General features: G+C 40.8%; 3 protein-coding genes across 7 annotated transcripts; 1 reads left to right on the top strand and 2 right to left on the bottom strand.

Annotated features, from left to right (window-relative positions):
• Positions 1-344: 344 nt before the first annotated feature.
• On the top strand, positions 345-1,415 carry LOC106747930 (NADH dehydrogenase [ubiquinone] 1 alpha subcomplex subunit 7-like). Its single transcript, XM_014625979.1, has 3 exons — positions 345-553; positions 835-1,016; positions 1,231-1,415. The coding sequence occupies exons 1-3, from the start codon at positions 482-484 to the stop codon at positions 1,289-1,291; spliced, it is 315 nt and encodes a 104-aa protein (XP_014481465.1). The 5' UTR covers positions 345-481; the 3' UTR covers positions 1,292-1,415.
• On the bottom strand, positions 1,405-18,209 carry LOC106747928 (phosphatidylinositol 4-kinase alpha). 5 transcript variants are annotated; one of them, XM_014625974.1, is made up of 23 exons: positions 18,069-18,206; positions 17,143-17,536; positions 16,195-16,709; positions 15,091-15,406; positions 14,723-14,785; positions 13,955-14,209; positions 12,756-12,948; positions 12,470-12,704; positions 12,150-12,404; positions 11,526-11,878; positions 10,805-11,225; positions 9,988-10,095; positions 9,712-9,918; positions 9,176-9,452; positions 6,561-7,053; positions 6,233-6,368; positions 5,546-5,878; positions 5,174-5,461; positions 4,494-4,721; positions 4,091-4,437; positions 3,431-3,707; positions 2,947-3,353; positions 1,405-2,205 (listed from the first exon to the last, which is right to left on the bottom strand). In XM_014625974.1, the coding sequence occupies exons 1-23, from the start codon at positions 18,156-18,158 to the stop codon at positions 1,980-1,982; spliced, it is 6,417 nt and encodes a 2,138-aa protein (XP_014481460.1). In that variant the 5' UTR covers positions 18,159-18,206; the 3' UTR covers positions 1,405-1,979. The 5 variants fall into 5 exon arrangements, with proteins under 5 accessions (XP_014481460.1, XP_014481461.1, XP_014481462.1 ...); XM_014625975.1 differs by having other exon boundaries at positions 12,470-12,680; XM_014625976.1 differs by lacking the exon at positions 14,723-14,785.
• Positions 18,210-18,454: 245 nt separating this feature from the next.
• On the bottom strand, positions 18,455-20,860 carry LOC106747938 (zinc finger HIT domain-containing protein 2). The gene is made up of 6 exons (XM_014625991.1): positions 20,425-20,860; positions 20,118-20,346; positions 19,687-19,966; positions 19,296-19,562; positions 18,993-19,196; positions 18,455-18,876 (listed from the first exon to the last, which is right to left on the bottom strand). Exons 2-6 carry the CDS (start codon positions 20,162-20,164, stop codon positions 18,544-18,546), a joined length of 1,131 nt encoding a protein of 376 aa, XP_014481477.1. The 5' UTR covers positions 20,165-20,346; positions 20,425-20,860; the 3' UTR covers positions 18,455-18,543.
• Positions 20,861-20,867: the final 7 nt, after the last annotated feature.

The raw sequence follows: 20,867 nt of genomic DNA, 5'->3' as shown, positions 1-20,867 counted from the left end.
GCAAAAACCATGCAATTTCGAAATAAAAAGGCGGCTGACTAATCGTTAAGTCCTATTATTTGAAAATGATAGCGACTCGCCGCAGCCTTTGGTCCGTATTCTGAACTCTCTTTTATTGATGAAAGTGCCTGTAAAAGTGGCTTAGAAATTATCTGATTGGTTGAGAAGCGACATTTAAGGTACTTTTTTAACTAATCTTATAATATTTTAAATTAATTTTCACATTTTTTAACTAATAAAAATAACGGGTCTAAAAAATAAAATCCGTAAAAAAATTGATGTCCAAAGTTCCCACTACGAACCGCCACTGAAGAAATGTAGTACGACTCGACGGCTAGGTCGACTTTTTCAAGTAGTACAACATGGCGACTAGTCAGCTTATCGTTTTATTTTCAAATAGTGCAGCTGAGCGATACAGGTCTGAGAGATCTTCAGCTTAATTGTTTTGTTTTTAGTAAATCAGTCAGATCACTGATAGAGCATGCCGGCCCCCCCGGTGGAACATCGTTCGGTTACATGGATATTAAAGCTGATTCGCGATATCGGTCGAGGTGTAAGTAAAATATTCAATTACATAACCTTTTGTACATTTGAGTTTTTTTACTTATCGCAAGTTGCATGATTTATTTGTTCCATACAACATATTTCGCTGTTAATAGCATCCCTCGTTATGTTTATACTCAGATGTAAAAACTCTGACCAAAGGTGAAGGCACGATAACCACACCACAGATTTCTTCCAGTTATTTGATGAATATACTGGGCTGAAATTGATGAAACGGCTTTAGACAGCAATTCGGTGGTTGTTGCTTAAACATTTATTTCTTTGTTGCAGAGACCAATTGTGCTACCACATAGATATGCTGATGATCAATCTGAACGTACTCAACCACCACCGCATATACCAGGAGGTCCTTATCATAAAACTTCTCAAATTTACTATTACACTCACGATGCGAGACGAGAAGTAAAACCACCATTAGTAATTAGCACAACAAAACAGATTACAGCTATAGAGTAAATATATAATTTGCCCTTGAAATTATTTAGAAGAACTAAAATTGATACATGTACTTTCTTACTATTTAGTACTAATCTCTTAATCAGTAATATCTATTAAAATAATTTTGAAATATATATCATCAGAGAGAGAGATAGAGTCTTACAGGATCAAATACTTTTACTCCTAAATTCTTAAGTTATTATTATTATATATATTTTCTTTAACTAGGAGTGCGCCCTCTACAGAAAAGAAATATTTTACTCCAGGAAAAAATTACAGGTGGGATTAATACCAGTGTTAAACCAACAATAGTGACTGCCATATTGCGAGTAATTAGTGCAATGTTGCCCAATGAAAGAATTGCTGTCTTAACCATTAGTATATAGAAAATAAACTAAGCTATTTAATGTAAATCGTGTCCAATCTTATTTATATTCTCTAAAGTAGTAACAAATAAATAGTCGCATACAATGTTGCAAGAAAGATGCCACTGAGTTGTCTGTGATGCTTTATAAGAAGAAAAAACCAAACGTATTTCTTCTTGAAAATGTGTGCTGCAAGGTGAAAGGTTTTCAAGTAAACTGCACACTTAAAGTAATTTAATTCAATCGTTAACAGTGCATAAATTAATAAACAGGAATGTGTTCATATATGGATATGCCGCGTAAGGCAGACATATGTATATATAGCTCATATATATATATATATATATATAAGTATAGTTTCGTAGATAAATATACATTATTACATACATACAGAGCGAAACGCTTTCGTAAAATACACGTGGGACTAAAAATAGTATTGACACCGACACCGTATTTGTACATAGATTCACAGAATGAAGCAGCGTGTTCACTGCGACATACACACCTAACAACCCGTTCGCATCACCAACTAACGATTACGAGGAAGAGGAGAGGAGAAGGCGGAGATTGGACTGGTCTCATTAGGAACAGGAAAGTGGACTCTCCGGTAGTTTAATACGGGATTTGATTCTGGTAATACTGTATCATGTCATAAGTTTTCGTACGGAAGTTGAGGTAGCTGTTACGTATTACATTGATCATGAAGATCGCCGCGTCTCGATCGGTGGCAGTCGGCACGAATCGGCTACGCAGCAGTTTAATCGTCTGCCCGCGGAAGCACGGCAATCCCGTGTCGAGCATGAGAGAGACGAGTGAAATTATCGCTTCCTGATACGGCCTGCAAGAACAGCAGAACAAAGTTATTGGGCAAGACACAGCGTGTGTGTGTGTATGTGTGCGCGCCTCTTGGACTGCGTTGCAAAATCCTACTTGGCAGGTAAGATAGCATTTAATTAACCAATCAATGGATAAAAAAAACAAAAATTTTTTAACATCTTAGCAGCCGGTAATTTGTTCACCCTTCTAAAGCTGAAAGCCGTGTATAACAAATTTAAATCGTAGAGTTCTGTCGTTAAAATTAAAAAGTATAAAATTTGTTTTAAGATGTTTATAATTACTACTGTTATTTGAAACTTAACAAGATCTACCGGTTACAAATTCAAACAGAGAAAATCAAACGAACGTAGAGTGTTAGAATTAAAAAGAACTTGAAAAATTTCTTACTTGATTTTTGAAAAAATTAAACGAACATTTGTACATAAAAATAATAAATAAATAAGACTATTACATGAAAAGAAAATTAATTGTACATAAGAACACAATTTAATATTTCTTTCTGTATAAATTTTAAAAACATTTCTGAATTCTGCAGTATTTGCATACATAAACAAATTTTAAAACTAATTTTTCAACTCTGTTAAGATTCATTTTTTGATTAATGTGAACTTAAAATATAAAAGGACACAATACTATGTCAGTGGCTGCAAATGTGTCAACTGATTGGTGGTCAATTAAATTCTACTTCATTCGTCGTGAAGCGGATCACAGAGCCCTGGTGGATTCCTGAGATCAAACTGACCTGACCGCGAGGAAAGCTTGCACACACAATTCCACGAACCAACGGAACGGCGCGGCCTCCATCTTGCCGCCCATCACAAGCACCATCTCGTCGGTCAGCTTGATATCCGGCTCAAAGCCCAAGTTGCCGCCGGGCGAGCTCTCGAACATGAAGCCGAAGTCGATATGTATGATATGGCCTTGCGTGTCAATCATGATATTGCCGTTGTGGCGATCCTTGATTTGCAGCAGGTAAGTAATGACGCTGTACGCCGCCATCGACTTGACGAAGTTGCGGCGCACGTTCTGGAATTCTTTGGTCGTCTCGTCGCCGTGTTGCGTGATGAAATACTGATACATGTCGCTGTCGGTCGTGCGGCCGAGCTGATCTCTCGACGTCGCGTGCGGCACGCACTCTATCACGCCGCACTGGGTAACACACACACGGATGCAATTGAATAATGATGATTTATTACAAAGTGCTTATTGAAGACAGGTGGTCTCACCCCAGGAGCCGTGGCGACGACTCTGTATGGAAATAGGAATAGGTTCAGGCCGACCTTCTGGAAAACGTTCTTAAAGATGCTGATTACTTGCAGAGCTAACATATCTTGCCTGACATCGTCGCCGACCTTGAAAATAGCAGCCTGCCAAGTCTGCTCGTCCGCTTCCCTCTTGCTCTCAACCTTCCCATTAGTGGACACCGCTAACGCGATGTTCTCCAGCTCGTTAATGCCGTATCTTTGCACTTTGAAACGCGCTAAGAAAGGCGCTTTAGCGGCACTAAAAATATGAATTAGTTATGTAATATCTTGTCACACAACAATATGCAATTTTCGACCAAATCTGAATTAAAAGTTAATATTAAATTATTAAAATTATGCATGCACATAAAGCCCGGCGTTTTGCATAATTAACTTTTAAATTAAATTTGCGCTGAATAAAGTTATCTATTATAAGAAAGTACTGACTATTTCGTGGTTCTTCCATGTAAAGACGTTAGCGCTCAAAGAGACAAAATTCTGCTGACACTATTATTGACTTTTCTTAATTTATAGTGCAAGCAAACCAGGGCAATGATATTCATTTTAACTTGTATAAAGAATTAACTAAAGTTAATTAATTTAACGAAGTCGAAAGTTAACTATCATTCCTGCGAAACGTACCTCTGCATGGGTGTACCGCTCTTGTAATCTATGTCGATGACCATCGCTTCGGGATTCGATGGTAGATAACAACCGGGCTGTACCTGCACCCTTGCCAAAGCTTCCAAGCACGCAGCCTTACGGTCTGGCCCCTTGGGATACGGTCGGATTTCACCCGAGATGTTGGTGATCTTATCGAAGAAGTCAAACTCCCTCTCGTAAAACTGTTTCGCCGGGCCGGACAGTGCGCTCAGGATATTTTTCGACAATGAATCCAGAATGTCGTACAATAAGGGGTCTCTGACTTGCTTCTCGTCGTCCATGTACATATTCGTGTGCATATTCCAGATCAGTTGATGCGCCACCACCTAAAGGAACGAACGACTTTAATGCTCCATTCGATTTCACCTCAATTCGCACGCACCTGCGACCGTTTGGCGATTTTCTTGATAAATTCGATAACGTAACCCATGGTATCGTGACGGACGGCTTGAACCAATTGAGGTATGTAGAAGAGCACGGCGTCGGCGGGATAACTGTCCAATACTTGCACCGCGTATTGCGCCGAGATAGGATGATGCGGGAATTGTCGCGAAAAGTACGCCAGTGCTTGGATCGGAGACACTCTCGCCCATGTCAACATATAAACTAACTGAGATTTCAATTAGTAATTTCGCAAATTGCAAATTGCACGAACGTTTGAGAATAAACGAATATTTCTCGATTTGTTTTCTTATATTTATCGAGCTTAATCATAATTAAAAAAAAAAGTTTGTCCCAGAATTCTCCGAGCTTTCTGTTTGTACGCATCGTTTGGAAAAATAGCCCGTTCAGGCGAGATCTTTTATATGAAATTTCATCCTATTATAGACGTTTTAATTCAGTTGGTCTGTATGTTAGCCAGGAGATTTTCGGACTCGACTATTGCCTTCAAACGTTCTGCCTGACTGCTCTCTCTCATCTTGAATTTCCTTTATTCTTTTGTTGCTATTCTTATTACATTAAAATCTTAATTTGTGAATAAATTACAAGGCCACGTCGCAACCTCACCGTCGCTCCAGCTAACACAAGTATCGTCATCTAATTGACAACGAGGGTACTTACTTCAGGTACATCGTTGAGCAGAGTATCTGTCGTGACGAGGTACTGCAACGCTTCCGAAACATGCATGACAGGGACGGGTTTAAGGCGCACCAAGCCGCAAATCTCCTTGATGATGACCTCGGAGTTCTTCAATCGCACCGGCAAGAATATCGCTAAGACAGGACTGATTTCCCAGGCGAGTCGCGTGTACTCACGCCAACGATCGTTCATCGCTTTGGCGCGCCAGTCCGCGATACTTCCCTCCCCTTGCAGCGCAAGCTCTGGCCTACCGCTGGGATTGCGCCAGACCTGGACGTGGTCGCCACGATTAAAGACGAATTTTCGCCCGAACGACGATAAATCGTTGTTCCGTGAATTATCGAACTCACTCACCAGCAGCATTTCGATCTCGACCGCCAACAGCTCGAGGATCAAATTTCTCTTTTTGATGTAGTCCTTCACAAAAACACTGGCGTTCATGACTCGTTTGCTGCGATTGCTGCGTTTATCCAACGTATTACTGCTAGTCGACATCGGCATAGTGTTCATCCACACGTTACTGGACGACTTGGAGTATTCGTTGGGCGTGGGAGCCAGAGTAGCGGCTAATGAGCCGATCGTCTCACTTGGCACGATCATCGCGGTTGTGCAACTCTGGGAGGTCACTATCTCGAATTCGTTATCCGCCCCTGTCATCATTAAATACTTCTTGTCGCTATGCATCACCTGTCACAAATATAGGAGAACAGCGCTATATATATATATATATGGCGGATGGTACTTTGTCATAGAAATACGAAGAAATGTCCATGAAATATACGTATAGTATCACAAAGAGGTTACATTTCTTTTTTTTTTTTTAATTTAATCAAAACCCTAACTTCCGCCCTTAAATTTCTAGAGATTTTCTATCCTTAAATACCACTATCCTTTCTATATTCTTCTACCAATAATTTTTTATCATACTTGAAATTTTCCTTATTTATTATTTCTTCCTCTATGTTCACTCCCTCCCTCACTTTTTAGTTCTTCCATTGTTTTTATACTTACTAACTTACGAAGCGATGCAATCCATCTTACCTGCCAAAATCGTATGAGCGTAACTATATCCTCGCCTAATTGGTCGATCTCTTGGGTCGGCAACTGGCGTTCCCGGCAAAAGTAGTCCAGGCAATTGGAATACACGCGTTCTCGCAGGACATTCTTGCTCAAGGTCCTGCAACGTCCAGATAAATTTCGATCGTGCTTGTGGTTATTCAAAAACAAAAGTCCATATTCTGAAGTCACTTTTATCGATAAAAAAAAAAAAAATTTTAATGTAGCTTCTCGGCCAATCGAATGGTTCCTAAGCCACTTTTAGAAGTCACTTTTATCGATAAAAATGACCAGAGGGGGTTTATGTCACTACCTCGGCAGAACGTCACCCTGCAGTAACACCAAGCCGCACGAGAGCAGCTTGAAGCGCACGCCAACCGCGGCGACGTGCCGGTTGATTCCAGGTTCCTCACCGGATGCGCCGACGGTCATGGGTAACGAACGATGCAGCAGCATGGCGATCATGTCGACCGTCTCCTGGCAACAGTACTTGGCCGTCTCGATGAGCTCCACGATGAACGTCACCCAGATATCGTGAGGCTTTATGTGAGGCGGATTCGGGCCCAGCTTGCAGCCCTCGTAGACCGCGAGAGGGCTGACCTCCTCCTCGTTCGGAGCGAACAGACCCATCCGCTTATCAACGGTGTACTGCCATGCGAGCAGCATCTCCTGCAGGAAACGCAACTTCAAGTCCGGCCGTACGGTGAGGATCCATTGCCAACACTCAACCGCGGTGGTCATGACCGCGGTAGTGAATAGTTCTATTTGCGAGCACGCGACTGTGTTCAGTAATCGTCTGTGTATCCCTGAAAGTGCAAATGGCGACGTTAGTGCAGTATTGTGCCTTGGTAATTTGGCAGTCGCCAAATTGCACTGAGAAATCTTATTCAATTTCAGTAGATTTTAGCGATTCGTATTTTTTCAATTTGTTCTATTGTTTGCGAAATAATTTAGGAAATACTCTATTTTCGAAATTAACCAAGGAAGAAGATCCTTTAAATGGACCTATGAGAGTCTAAGCATGGATGATGTGATTTTAATATTAATACAGTTAATATTATATATATATATTGCGACGATGCATTTCCCCCGGCAAACATCGCGGCCGACCGACCATCCGTCGGCCGCAGAACGGCGCTTCACGCCAATAAACAAATCCACGCGCGGCGCACACGTCCGACACGTGTACACGTTGACAACAACAATTGTTGTTGTCAAACGCGCACGTGTCGGAAAAACGTCTCGGGAGCGGTATAAAAGACCGCTTCGCCGCAGTATCGAGAACTGATTCCGCCGGAGTCAGCCGGATCGTAAGATCGAAGCTGCTCCGGATCCCGATCCCCAGGTCGAGAGACAGCGACGGTGCGTACGCCGTCACTGCTGTGAGTTCGCAGCCGACTCGACATCCTTCCATCCGGAAAGTCTGAGATAGTGCGTACGCTGTCTCTCCCGTGGAAGTCGCGGGCACCGGACTCCTCAACCTCCATCTCGGTGTGTTCGCCGTCTCCACCGGAAGCTCCCGGCCCTCTTGCCCGTGGCGGACTTGGGGATCGGCACGAGTAGGGGCGGTGTGTTCGCCGCCTCTGTTGAGTGTTCTCAACAGAGTGTTCTCAACCTCGACCGCTCCACTCCGGTTATTGAGTCTTGCGCCTCCGGGGCATGCGAGCGCCCCGGAGTACCGTTCCGCGTATCGCGCCGCGAATATAGAGACAACGCGTGCCTCTCCGTCCGCATCTCACCGGAGGTACCACCGACCGCCGCGAAACCGCGAATCTACTGCCGCCGGCTGCACATTGGCCAGGCTCGCCCGGCCGACTCCACCGCTCCTGTAAGGAGGCGCGATACCGCGTGCCCTCCGCTCCGGGAGTCGACCGACGCGAGCACTCCACGTGCGGCAACCACCGCGACGCCGAGTCTAGCAGATGCATTCCGCCGTCTTGCACTCCGATGCGAAACCGTCGAATTTAAACACCGCGAACCGTCAACACATCGCGCCGAAACATCAATACCGCGCCCGCTCACCGCTAACACCGCGAGCTCCACGGGCCGAGCGTGTCACGTCTGCTCCCAATAGATTCCGAGAAGATAACACCGACGTCATAATGTAAACACGGGATTCCGTCGCCAGTATTGTCACCTGAATAGTAGCTGGTTTGAAACGACGAGATTAAAGCCCGATCCGTCGATAAGATCTTGTACAAAACAACGTGGGATAATAAACGAATTTTTTCTTGAACAATTACTCACTCATTCGCTCACTCACTCGCGCTCTCATTCGCATACCTACACACTCACACCTACATCAAGAACGCCTGGGCATCCGGCGAGCTACACCAGGGCCACCGCTATCGAACACGGTCGACCAGAGACACCGCACGACCACCCCACCGGCCGGAGTAAGGGCGAACGTCCACCGACCGGCGGGGTCCGGGTCACAATATATATATACAGTTATTATTTAATATTAATATTACTTGTGTAGGAAGATACTTGTTAGTCATGTATTAAACATAAATCCGAATTTTTCGTCCGCCAATCGGAGATCTCCCTCAAACGCTAAACTGATCTTTTCTATCGCAGAGTAATAATTATTTTAGACGCGTTCCCGTAAAGCGACTTATATTTGATTTCTAATTATAGTAAGTGTTACGAAAAATATTGCCTCCACCAAGACTCGAGCCTTTATTTATTCTAATTGTATTCTTGTTGTTCGATCTTTCGCACATTTCTCAGGCGATAAAATCAGCTGTTACTACTACGCCTTTCAGTCTCTTCTGTCCATCATATCGTTTATCTTAATTTTCTTTACAATTTTAGCGTCCAATAAAAAGTATCATTATCTTTCTCCCTGATTAAAATGTAAATCGAGCGAACAAACGCCATAATTGTCGACAAAATTACCGGCTCGGCCGGCATCCGTCAACTCACCAGGCATGGATATTAACAGAGCAGTGGCACGCCATAGAGCTCCACGATGGGCGGCATCGTTGCGATCCTGACAGGCGCGGCGAACGGCCTCGATCAATCTGTCGACGACCTTGTCCCTGCTCTCTTCCAACGACATCTCCACCGTCGGCGACTCGGTACGCGCGAGGGCGAGCATGCCCGCTACTTCGCCGGCATGCCACGATCTCGTAGACATCATCGACAGGAGCCACGAGCTCGCGCCTTTAGGACCGCGTGGTCTCTTGTCCAAGGAGTTCGTCTGTGAAATTTACATCGCTCCGTTAATTCAATTAACGAGTTAACAATAACAACTGTTCTTTTTTCGCTCAACTGGTTTGCATTAGTTGATTCCCTTCTTCTCCTTCTTCGACCAAGTTTCTTAACTGAGTATCCTTTTTTTTTTTAATTCTATAAGTGTACACTAATTTAGCGAGAAAGACCTAATGTGGAGAACCACGTTAATATATCTTAGAACTTGACGCGGAAATTGCGCGCGGAAATACACTTAAAGGTCGTACATTTGCCGGGGCCACTGTGGGAATTGCGGTGTCCACAAATTCGAGGACCGAGTCGATGGCCAACGACAAGCCAGAATGATGCCACATTCCGGAAGACGGTATCTGGTTGATGTATTCTTGCAGATGCGACCTGGTGGCTTGCGGCGCCCACTTCATAGCCTCCTGCACTATTCCCTTACATCTCGCGGTGAAATCCTTCACGATAATCTACAATTCAAATAATGATCGTAGAACGCGTTTCTATCGTGTGACAAATTATAACCGAACAATTCATACTTCTCTTGCTTCGATGGTATTCATCAATTCAATGCTGTACGGTGTGCCGGGTATTCTTAGACTAGGACTCTCTTCGTTCGGGTCAAGTTGCAACGAATACGATAAAATCTGCAAGTGTACAAAAGTTAGTCCCCGACGAGCCTGACCAAAGATGAACGATGATTAGCATAAAATAAGTTTTTCGAGGAATTTCTTGAGATTTGTTTACGCATATTTTCTTACATAGATTTAAATATAACCCAATTATTGACGCAATTAGACTGGCCATTCAAAAGTTGGGATATTCGCAACTAAAGACGACACTTTTTATTCGTTCAGGTAAATTTTTAACTTTGATTTGTAATTTCTTCATATTTAAAATTCGAATGAAAAACTACCGTAGTATTGATATGTACAGGCATTATGCAGAAAGTTCAGATTATTTTGAAAATACAGCAAAGTTCGTAACTTATACTCGAAATATATATATGCACATAAATATTTATACATCTCTTTCTATCATTGGTGCGTTTTTATTCATCTATTAGACTATAAACTAATTCACAAAAATAACATTAATAAGTAAAAATATTTTCGTATCTGTAATACATATGTCTACTTCAATTTCGTTTTAAATTAACATTCACTATTTAAATAGTAAAATAAATGTATAAGAACGTAATTTTGACTGATAAATATGAAATTTACAAGTGGGCCCCTTGATGTGCCACTGAAAATACGGCACTCTACAATTACCTTAAAGAACCGAATGAAGAAGACTGAAGAGAAAAAAGAAGCACACGGCTGAATTGAGGCGCATAATGGTGGATAAAAGTACCTGTAATATGTCCAACATACTCCAGAGAACCTTGCAGTTCCACAACAGGTGCGGGAAAGCGTCTACTAAAGCGCTCAGGTATTTGTCCGCGACCCGCCTGATTTGCTTGTGCACGTGATTGAAGCGCACCAATAGGAACTGCGCGTGATTCTCGAGCTCTCGCTCACGTTGCTCGTCCTTCGGCTTGCGCTGCATCACATCCTTGAACTTCGCGAAGACGGAGTCTGCTACACAGCATATGCACTGCCACATGCCGCTTTTATCCTTCTGCAGATCCGTGTCGCACAGATACTCCATTATCGGCTGCAGACTGGGCTCGGGGCTGTTAGCCACTCGTAATGTTTCCGACCAATAGACGGACAACAAGTAGGTGCACTGCGCGAACTGCAGCTTAGTCACGTAAGCCGATATGTCGTTCGTACTGAAGGAAGAACGCAAACAATGTTAGCCACTCTTCAAATCGAAGTGAATTTACCTTAATGCGCTACAATGCTAATTTCTTGCAATCAGAATGTAGGAAGAGTGTAAAATATTTGTATTCTTATGGAAAATACAAAATTATAAATTGAAAGCAAGGCAAGAATAAATAATAGTAAATAATATTTATATATAAAAACTTTATAAGAAATATTATTTCTATAGAGCATGAAATATATATTTTCCAAGCAATCAGCATACTAATGCAGACTAAATCAAAGCTTGAAAGGTGTGGCGTTCATACCGGGTGCTGATCTTCAATACTTGGCTGCGCAGTTCCTGTAATTCATTCAAAGAGACACTGTCGTTGCGCACCGCTGACGTGTACTGCAATTCTCGCATCTCGAGGCGAGCGCTGGTCTGGGAGATGAGGTAGGGTGACTTGACGGCGATCTCTTTAACGCCTTCGTACCACTCGGACGGCCACAATTTCGAGGGATGATCGGCAGCGAAACCCATTATGACACAATACAACCAAAAATCCTTGAACAGCTTCAGGAGCCGCTTCTGCGGATGCCTGATCGGTGGCAGACGTCGCACCAGTATCGCGATCACCGGAATAAGCACTCCCAAATTCCCGGCACTGCTCGCTGCTTTCTGCACACGCGCGAGATTTCTTTCCCAGTTAATTCCTGAGTTAAAGCGAGAGTATATACCGAGCGAAACAACAGCGAATGTAATCAAGTAATATGAAGTAAATAATAATACAAAATAATGTGAACATTCTAAACACGTACGAACTTTCCTCAACGAGCCACCAAATCGTTCGTCATGGCGTGTACACTTTCTAAATTGCAACAACGAAAGTTCGCATTCAAAGTTCGTTTATATCCAGCTTTGAACGGCAAGAGTTGCAGGTTGGTCTTACCGTTGCGGCGATACTGTTCGGCATCTTGTCGCTAGCGCGTTTACCCTCGAGCCCTAACTGCACGAACAACTCCAGAAGATGCAGCAGCAAGTCGTCCAGTTCGGTTTCGCCTTGCAGATTCGCTGCTATGTTCGCCAACGCGTTCGTTACCGCCTTGGAGACGTGACAGTACTGCTTGCGGTCGTCGTTCGCCGCGTATGTGGCCGTACTCGAGCCCAGTGACATGGAGAACATTTGCATTATCCCCTCATAAATCTGCGCAACAAGTATTCATTCGCGTGAAAAGCCATGTTAACAGCATTTACGAGCGACTCACTGACCTTTGGTTCACACTTGGCAATGATCATGCAGCCCAACTGATCAACTATGAGGAAATCCAGGTCGCTGGGGGTGCGGCAGAAGAGCTGCTGGAAAAACGGGAAGATCGTGCGCATCGTCTTTGGCGTGTTCTTCAGCGCCACAGCCACGTGACCCAACATGATGACGATGTTCTTCGAGATAACTTCGCTGTTCGACTTCTCATCGTTTTCACTGAAACCGAAAGGAGATATCCAACTGAGTACGCTTTTTGTTAGAACAACTGCCTACAACTTCGTCGGGACACACCTGTCGCATATGTCCGCGGTGAACAATCTGTTCGAGACACTGGCTACGAGCGCCGGTACACAATCCGGGTTCACCGAGTGCGCGGCTTCCAAGGCGATGCAGAGATTGCCAATGGCCGCGTCCCGAAGTTTCTCAAAGGCCGTCTGCACCGACGACGTCGTCTGTTTCATGTCGCTGATTTCCTTCCCTTGAACTGTGTGTACGGTTAGCACACACGTTAAGTAATCATTTCATGGATAACATTAACCCTCCGCCGGCAATGTGGGAAGGCACAGGTCGATTCTTTGATTGTGAATTTTAGGACAATTAGATGGTANAAAAAAAAAAAAAAAAAAAAAAAAAAAAAAAAAAAAAACTTAAAGATTGAAATTATATGTTGTAGAGGTTACAAAATCTAGTTTTTTGATGACAGAATATGCGTTTGGACTCTCAGGCAGCAGGATTGTAAGTATTATATAAGTACGTTTGCAAATCAATAATATGGATTTGCTTTATATACTTTTGACACTAATTTCAATGAATACATAAATATTTTGCTCTTGGAATACTTTTAGATTATTTTATATAATTTTTTAAATGATTTTAATAAATATATAAAGATTTGTAAAAGATTTTTTGATATTAAAAATTTTTTAAATAAAAAAACTATATACTGCTGTGCACATTGTGAGCTGAATCAGTGTGCAAAGAGCACCACACGTATTATTGTAAATACTGTGTTTTTATTTTTTGCATTTTTGCACATGTATACTAATTTTGATCAAAGTAAACTGAATTTAACGATTAATTTGCTGTAAGAAATTTTTTTTATTTCTCAAATGAAATTTAATTTTCTTCACCGTAAAAATCTTCGTCAGATCTTCTTCAGATATTAAAATAATTCAACTTTTTGCAGCCTATATCATTATATTATTTTTTTCCGGAATACATACCCCCAAGTATTATAGCGCCCAAAAGGATCTTTTCTGCTCCGATTTTAATGTGTAAAAAATAAATAAAATACAATCCGATTTCTACGATGGTAAAAACTCTTTCATAAAGTTTCCATATGAAAATTATTAATATCTATTAATATTTTTACACTGGAATTTTTAATCTGGAACAGTGTAAAAACTGATCCTCAAAGCCCCGGATTGCTGACAGAAAGTGCTAAATTAGACGTTTCCGATGGAGAGTTAATAAATTCAATGAAGTTTTACCGAGAACTTTGAACTGGTGCTCTTTCATGGTGCGTTCGCTGTGCTGTTGATGTAACTTCAGAAGAATTGGCGACGGTACAACGAGGAAGTCCCGCAGATAATAGATCGAAGTGCTCGCTATGTTGGGAAATTTCTGCGCCAGTTTTCCTAGCCCCTCCAGGCAAACCATGAGTAACGGCATGTGGGCCAGCACCAACTTGGGTCCATGATTGGAATTGATTTTCTCCACGAGTCGTCCGCACAAACTGTCCGCGCCTAAGGACCACAGTACATGCAGTTAACAGATATAATAGATACGCAAGTAGTCGAATATATAAATCGCAGTGTGGCCAAGTTACATCGATAATGGTTACTCAGTCACGACGTGTTTGCAATCATTCTGTGAGAGCTGCGTCAATCCGCACAGATCAAAAGCCAAAAAAAAAAACAGGACATGTGTGTAGTCCTTTGATCGATAGATGAGCTTATGTCTGGTACACGTATAATATTACAAATTTGGGTAGAAAAGATATTGAAAAAATTGATGCGGTAATAATATACAGTTCCCAGATTTCTTAAGAATGAAATTTGCAAGTAGTAAGATTAATAATCACTACTGAGAGTTAAGATCAAGTTTGGGATTAATAGCTCGCTTGTTCTATGTCAACCTTCAAAATCAATCAAACACACTGCGAGAATGAACAATTAGCGCAAGACTACATTTCTGTTAGCGGTTACTGGAGACGAACATGTTAACAAGAGAGTAAACACACGGGTAAATCGATATACCCTTGCCGATCAGCATCGAACCGATATCTGCGAACAGCGCGGACAAATCATATTCTTCGGATACTGGAAAAATAACGTGACAGCTTTACAATCGGTACGTAAGCGCGACAGACAGAAATATCGATTTTTCGTTAACCATGCACTTAAGTCTGTTCTACAATACGTCGAATTGCAGCCGATGGTCAAATGAGGAAAATTCTCTTTCGAGGGACTAATTCTTCAATTGGACCATCGACTGCGTTCCGACATAGAACAGGCCTTAGAGTATATTCGCGAAACTCCGCCGATTATTACAAAAACGCGGTATTCTCAATTTTAGTAGAAGATGCTTTCGTCTCCTTTCTGATCAATGAATGAAATGCGCTCACCTGTTTCGTCACCGATCGCCCAAACCAGCAGGTCAACGCACGCGGAGTTGGCCATCACGTTCACTTTGAAGCGATTCACCGTCCGGAAATTCGTATCGATGTCCTCACGCTCGCTCGCGTCGTGCTGTCGCGACTGCAGCTCTGTTTGACCCGACAGAAATAGACCCTTGACGAACTCCTGCACGTCCCTCGTGAACGGAGCCGGTAAGTCGCGCTGATTCTGCAGCAACTCGCGCAACAATGCCACCATCACTAAATTCATCGTCTCGCTAAACGTACGATATGGGAAGATGTGCACTTGGCCGGAGCTGTAAACCTGCGATATGCGATTATGCGATTGGAGGACTATGATAACTTTTAATCGTATGCACTGAGAAAATAGTAGAGAATATAAATAATGTAATTCATTGATATTTAAGGAAGGAAAATTTAAAAAAAGATGAGAGATAGAGGTTGAGTTTTTTTAGTTAAATTAAGGCGGAAATATGGAGAAAGCGAATAAATATTGGCATCGGGAGAGAAATACACAAGTTGTGTATCCTGTGGAAAAGGATAGGATTGACAATAAACAATTATGAGAAGAACGTCACGAAATAAGAAAATGGTTCGAAGAATCAAGTAGTGATAAGGACGAAAAATGAAGAAAGAGATATGGGATGGTGAGTCGGAAACAGATAAAGGAAATATAATAATGCATATAAGTTATGAAAGAAAGAAAAGTAGTTGAAGAAGAGGGAAGAGACAAAGCTAATGATACAGAAAAAAAAAATAAGAATGAAAGTAAAAAGAAGTAATGAATTGTTTGTGTTAGTGCAGAAACTAAATAGAAAATATATAAGGGTAGGTAAGGATAAGTGCCGGTTAGATATAATGAAGCTGTGATGAATAGGATAGAAATAATGAGATTATTTATGTGATATTGAAGTGTTAGATTTTAGCTAACTAAATAGTAGATAAATAAAGTGTAGATAAATGCGTGTGGTTAAAATAAAAAAATTGTAAACCAAATCTTTTCTTGGCATGTATAACCTGAAGTAAATAAATAAATAAATAAATAAATAAATATATATATATATATATATAATTAACTGATGTAAGACTCACTTGCTGCGCTTCTTCATCCAAAAACGTCAGTATCTCCTTGGTGAGTAATTTTTTGGCCAAAGCTAGCACGCTCTGCAGATGCACTACGGTAAACTGCATGCCGGCTCTTCTTTCGGGGCTCTCGTTGCAGCGCATTTGCGGGAACTGATTGAAGCTCGATCCATAGCGGCTGAAAAAGTACGTCGTGGGGTCGTATGGTACAGATAGGGAAGATTGCAACGACGGCCTCTTGCCGCAATGATAGTCGTGATTGTCGTAAGCCGACAGCAATTGGGGCGTATTGTCGATGCAAGAATTGAAGTTGCCGCTCAGCGATCGCGGTATGATCGGTCTGAAGTTCGAGAAGCTGTGCTGCTTCTTGTCGGGCATCGAGCGGCTCTCTGTGTTGGCTGCTGGCGACGGGGTCTCCCGTCGTGGAAAGATACGACAGAGCAATGGCGGATCCGTGCACGCGAAGCGACCCATCGAGCGAGCCAATCCAATCAGCACCGGCACCAGGCATTTGCACAACGATACTGAAATGAGATGTAATGTTAGAAATGTAATATTAGAATTGTAACAGTTAAATATAGGCTCTGACGAACTTTTTAGGAAATTATTGGGTGTGTCTTTATTTAGAAAAAAAAAATGTAGCTTCTCATATTACGGACAATTGCAAAATCTGATGTACAGCCAGTATTCGATGAAATCTTTTCCACAAAATCCTACATAAGTTAAAACCTGTATATGTCAGATCTGTATTATATATATATATATATATATATATATTGTATATTTTTATATATACGATATCATCANTATATATATATTGTACAATGCCTGAACAAAAATACAATGGCTATACACTTTCACATATTTGTGAAATCTCGCAAAGCTGTTTCGACTCGTGGCATGAAATTTTAGGAATTCTCTACGCAAGTATATGTCTATATTTCAATCAGCATTTACTTTTCGCCTGCAAACCCCTGTTACTGTTTTGATCCTTGTATCCACGTATCAGATTGGTCAAGACCGCGAGTATTTCGACCTGCGTCGAGATGATCTCTTCCCGTGCTGGCTCGCACCTGGCAGCCACATCGCTCAACAATGTATTCAGGCAGAAGCTGAAGCGTTCCGCGACTGGAACTCTCTCAGCCAATGAACATCTCACTTCATCCCGCCAAACTGCTTTCGGAAGACCACGTAATAATCTCAATAGATACGGTAAAATCCGATCTCTGTGTTGCAGGCCGGATTCCAGAAAATAAATTCCCAATGCAATCGTCGCATCCTGACCCCTCTGGTCCAAACGGTATACACCCTGAGCAGAATCTTGTGGACACAACTTGTACAATTTGGCTACCTGTAATTAAACATAAAAGATCGTTGTTTTTATGTATTGGGGAAAATTATGTTAGTCATATGTCATCAATTATAATCTTTTATAATCATGTCATAAAAAGAAAGGGTTAAGTTCTTTGGAAAACTTTTTATAATATACTGTACAATATTTTAGAAATTTCTTTATTCATTGTATTCTAGATTTTTATATAAATGTAATTTTTCAAGTATATCTCTATGCTATAAGATACAAATTATGCGTTTTCCTGGACTTTCCTTCTAATAATTATTACATAGTGTGACTCAACAATTTTTTACATGACAGTGATGTTAATTAATACGTGTCAAAGATAATTATATAACTATCGAATAATAATCCTTGATAATGATGCACAGTTCTTTAGATTATATCATGACATGATAGGACAGCTGACGTTTCCTGTGGTTGATCCCGATGCACAAAAACCAGCGCAGAAATAAAATGACAACCGTTTGCGGGATGATTGAAAAATTATCGCTCAGTTAAGAAGTCGTTTTGAGAAGTGACAGCTTACTTTCTCCCATGGCGTAGGCTTGATAGCAGCTAGACATCTGGCCAGTTGTTGGACGGCATTCGAGAAGAACAACTTCTCGTCCGCCATCATCTTTCTCCACTGATTCACAGATTACTGCCGCTAACTCATGCCGCTCACGAATGACATTATCGATCGTTATCGCAGTCTCAGCTGGAGTGCGTTCGTAAATCATGAGAAAAACTATCTAGCCTTGTGTACAGTTTTCACCGCGTATTCCTCATGTATGTACGGATTGGTGCATACATGAAGAATACGCAGTGAAAACTGACCAATTCCACGTGTTTGATATACAAACGCAGCGATAGACCCTATTTTTAGGTTTATTCACAGTTAGTTTCACTTAAAAAACGGAACAAAAGATCTTTATTTTTTTTCCGAAGGAGGGATATTTAATCAGAAGAAATAACTCACAGACAAAAATGATATCTAAATATTTTTTTTTCTACTCTTAGTTTCAATCACCGACGATACTTCGCAATTCTGCCTCGTGGCTTTTTATCCATGATAGATAGTACTCCAATTTCTTTAAACACAGAAGTATAGTTTTTTTCGACAGAGTGGTGTCGAGGCTACATTTTTGAGAAAATCTCCTTGTAAATTCTTGATTGTTGGTTGTATCTTTGTGCATTGAAATTTCTTTCCTGGCTGCTGTTAGTAATCTGTGTAGTTCGGAGAGAGCCGCAGATGTGTAAACAGTTTTCATTTCAAAAGCTGGCCCTTGCAAGATAGAAGCTCCAGCTTCTTTTAATGTTGTTAATGTTTGCTTATCTTGTGGCAAATAATCAACCTACACACACACACAAAGTTCATTAATATAATTATGATGATATAAATATATATGTATTTATATACTTTATCATAATGCAATAAATGTAATATGGTATAATGTATATAAAAACTCACGCTTTTAACATTTTCTATAATCGACTCAATCGCTGATTCTGCATTGTCAAACACTTTATTGTTCTTCATGTTCATACATACAGTTAAAAAGACATTGGTAGCATCCTCAGCACAATCAAGGTAATCTCCATTATAATAAAGAGCTACATATGCATAAGCATATGTCACATTTATCACATTAAAATATACGTAGGGAGATGCTTTCTAAAAAAAAAAAAAAAAAAAAGAGAAATCGCCCACTAGCTAAAATTATATCATTTTAAAATACATTCATTTATTCATTCATATCGTTAGATGCTTTACCTGAAGTTCGTTAAATAATGGTACGTCTATTAAAACAGGATACTTTAAATCACTGTGAGTATTTGTACCATCTTCTTCAATAAGATGAACAAGTTTTTTTTCTAGACGGTGAGTCCACCATGGGACCCACTTGGGCAATAATTTTTCTGCCTCTCCATTCTTCAGGAGCGCTTCGAACTCCTGCTTTTCAGTATTAGATAAAGCTGACCACAGCTCATCAGGATCATCAAGATTAACATTCTGTAATCTAACTTCTAAATCGGGAAGCTGGAAAATATATCTAAGGATGAATATATGTACACGCTTGATATATAACAAATAATGTGCAACAAATAACATACAATAAATAAATAATGAATGTGTAATTCTTTAAAGTTTCATTTTTATTTACTTCCAGATCATCATCAGAGTCCAATGGAGAATCCTCTTCGTTAATATTCTCCTCCCCTAAAATATCATCTTCCAAATCTTCCTCGTGTACTCTTTTAAGGATCTCCATCATCTTCTGCTCAACAGTAGGATCATTTTTCTGAGATTTTAGCTCGTCCTCGACACATTGCCTGTAAAAACTCTCAGAACAATCCGAATGAGCATCTGATTTGTAACATTCGACCCCACAATAGCCTATGCCGCAGCGTGGACAAGTATATAAATGTGTGCGTTTGTTACACCTAAAATTTAAAACACATACTGTTTAAGGTAAATCATAAAATTTGCAATACTTGAATACGGCGGTTACAGAATCTGTGAACAAGACATAACCTATAAAACACATCTTATAGATTATAGTTAAATTAAATGTGTGTACAAAACGCCACTTACAATTTACAAATACTAATAGATGAACTTGTGCTTGCGGATTCCATCATTTCTAACGTTTTAAGGGTATTCAGTTACTGCAACAAAGAATAACGAGAGAATCTCAATAATTCGACATCTATCTTTTCCATGTTTTGATCACTAAGTCTGAGAAGTCACATAGAAGAGAGGTCGCATGAAGAAGATAAAGATTCAGACTCAGCCAATCATATCAGCTTTAGTTCGCTTCATCCTGAGGAAAAGAAATATACGACCTACTATTTGTCCAAATTTAATATAAAGTTTACAACTTTCACGTAAAATTGCGTACTCATATATTGGGTTGCCCGAAAAGTAATTGCCGATGGCTCCAATAGATGGCTTTAAGCGTCTGTTTGAATGCCTTCTATCAATGTTATGATATTTTTCTTTTGACGTTTGTAAGCTGTCACTCTTAGTTGACTTTAGAAGCACGTGTTTTTGTTAAAAATTGTTAGTTTGGCGTCAGTTTTCGTATGGAGTCCAATAACGAGCATTTTCGTCATATTTTACTTTTTTATTTCCGCAAAGGAAAAAACGCAGCGCAGGCTGCTAAAAAGTTACGTGACGTATATGGTGAGGAAGCCTTAAAAGAAAGACAGTGCCGCAATTGGTTTGATAAGTTTCGTTCTGGAGATTTTTCACTTAAAGATGAGCAACGTTCAGGTCGGCCATTGCAAGCTGATGATGACCAAATCAAAGCCATAATCGAGTTGGATCGTCATATATCTGAGC

Source organism: Dinoponera quadriceps, unplaced genomic scaffold (genome assembly GCF_001313825.1).
Source record: "Dinoponera quadriceps isolate SergipeBrazil2010 unplaced genomic scaffold, ASM131382v1 scaffold2379, whole genome shotgun sequence".
In the NCBI taxonomy this organism is placed as follows: Eukaryota; Metazoa; Arthropoda; class Insecta; order Hymenoptera; family Formicidae; genus Dinoponera; species Dinoponera quadriceps.
This window is presented reverse-complemented; position numbering and strand designations above follow the sequence as displayed.

Coding starts and splice junctions, on each gene's coding strand:
- LOC106747930 (XM_014625979.1), top strand. CDS start 482: ATGCCGGCCCCCCCGGTGGAACATCGTTCGGTTACATGGATATTAAAG. Junction 554..834: donor TTCGCGATATCGGTCGAGGT/GTAAGTAAAATA, acceptor TCTTTGTTGCAG/AGACCAATTGTGCTACCACA. Junction 1,017..1,230: donor AAACAGATTACAGCTATAGA/GTAAATATATAA, acceptor TTCTTTAACTAG/GAGTGCGCCCTCTACAGAAA.
- LOC106747928 (XM_014625974.1), bottom strand. CDS start 18,158: ATGATGGCGGACGAGAAGTTGTTCTTCTCGAATGCCGTCCAACAACTG. Junction 9,919..9,987: donor ATACCATCGAAGCAAGAGAA/GTATGAATTGTT, acceptor TTTGAATTGTAG/ATTATCGTGAAGGATTTCAC. Junction 7,054..9,175: donor TCTGTTAATATCCATGCCTG/GTGAGTTGACGG, acceptor TTGCACTTTCAG/GGATACACAGACGATTACTG.
- LOC106747938 (XM_014625991.1), bottom strand. CDS start 20,164: ATGATGGAATCCGCAAGCACAAGTTCATCTATTAGTATTTGTAAATT. Junction 19,197..19,295: donor CATTATTTAACGAACTTCAG/GTAAAGCATCTA, acceptor TTTTTTTTTTAG/AAAGCATCTCCCTACGTATA. Junction 18,877..18,992: donor TTATAGAAAATGTTAAAAGC/GTGAGTTTTTAT, acceptor GTGTGTGTGTAG/GTTGATTATTTGCCACAAGA.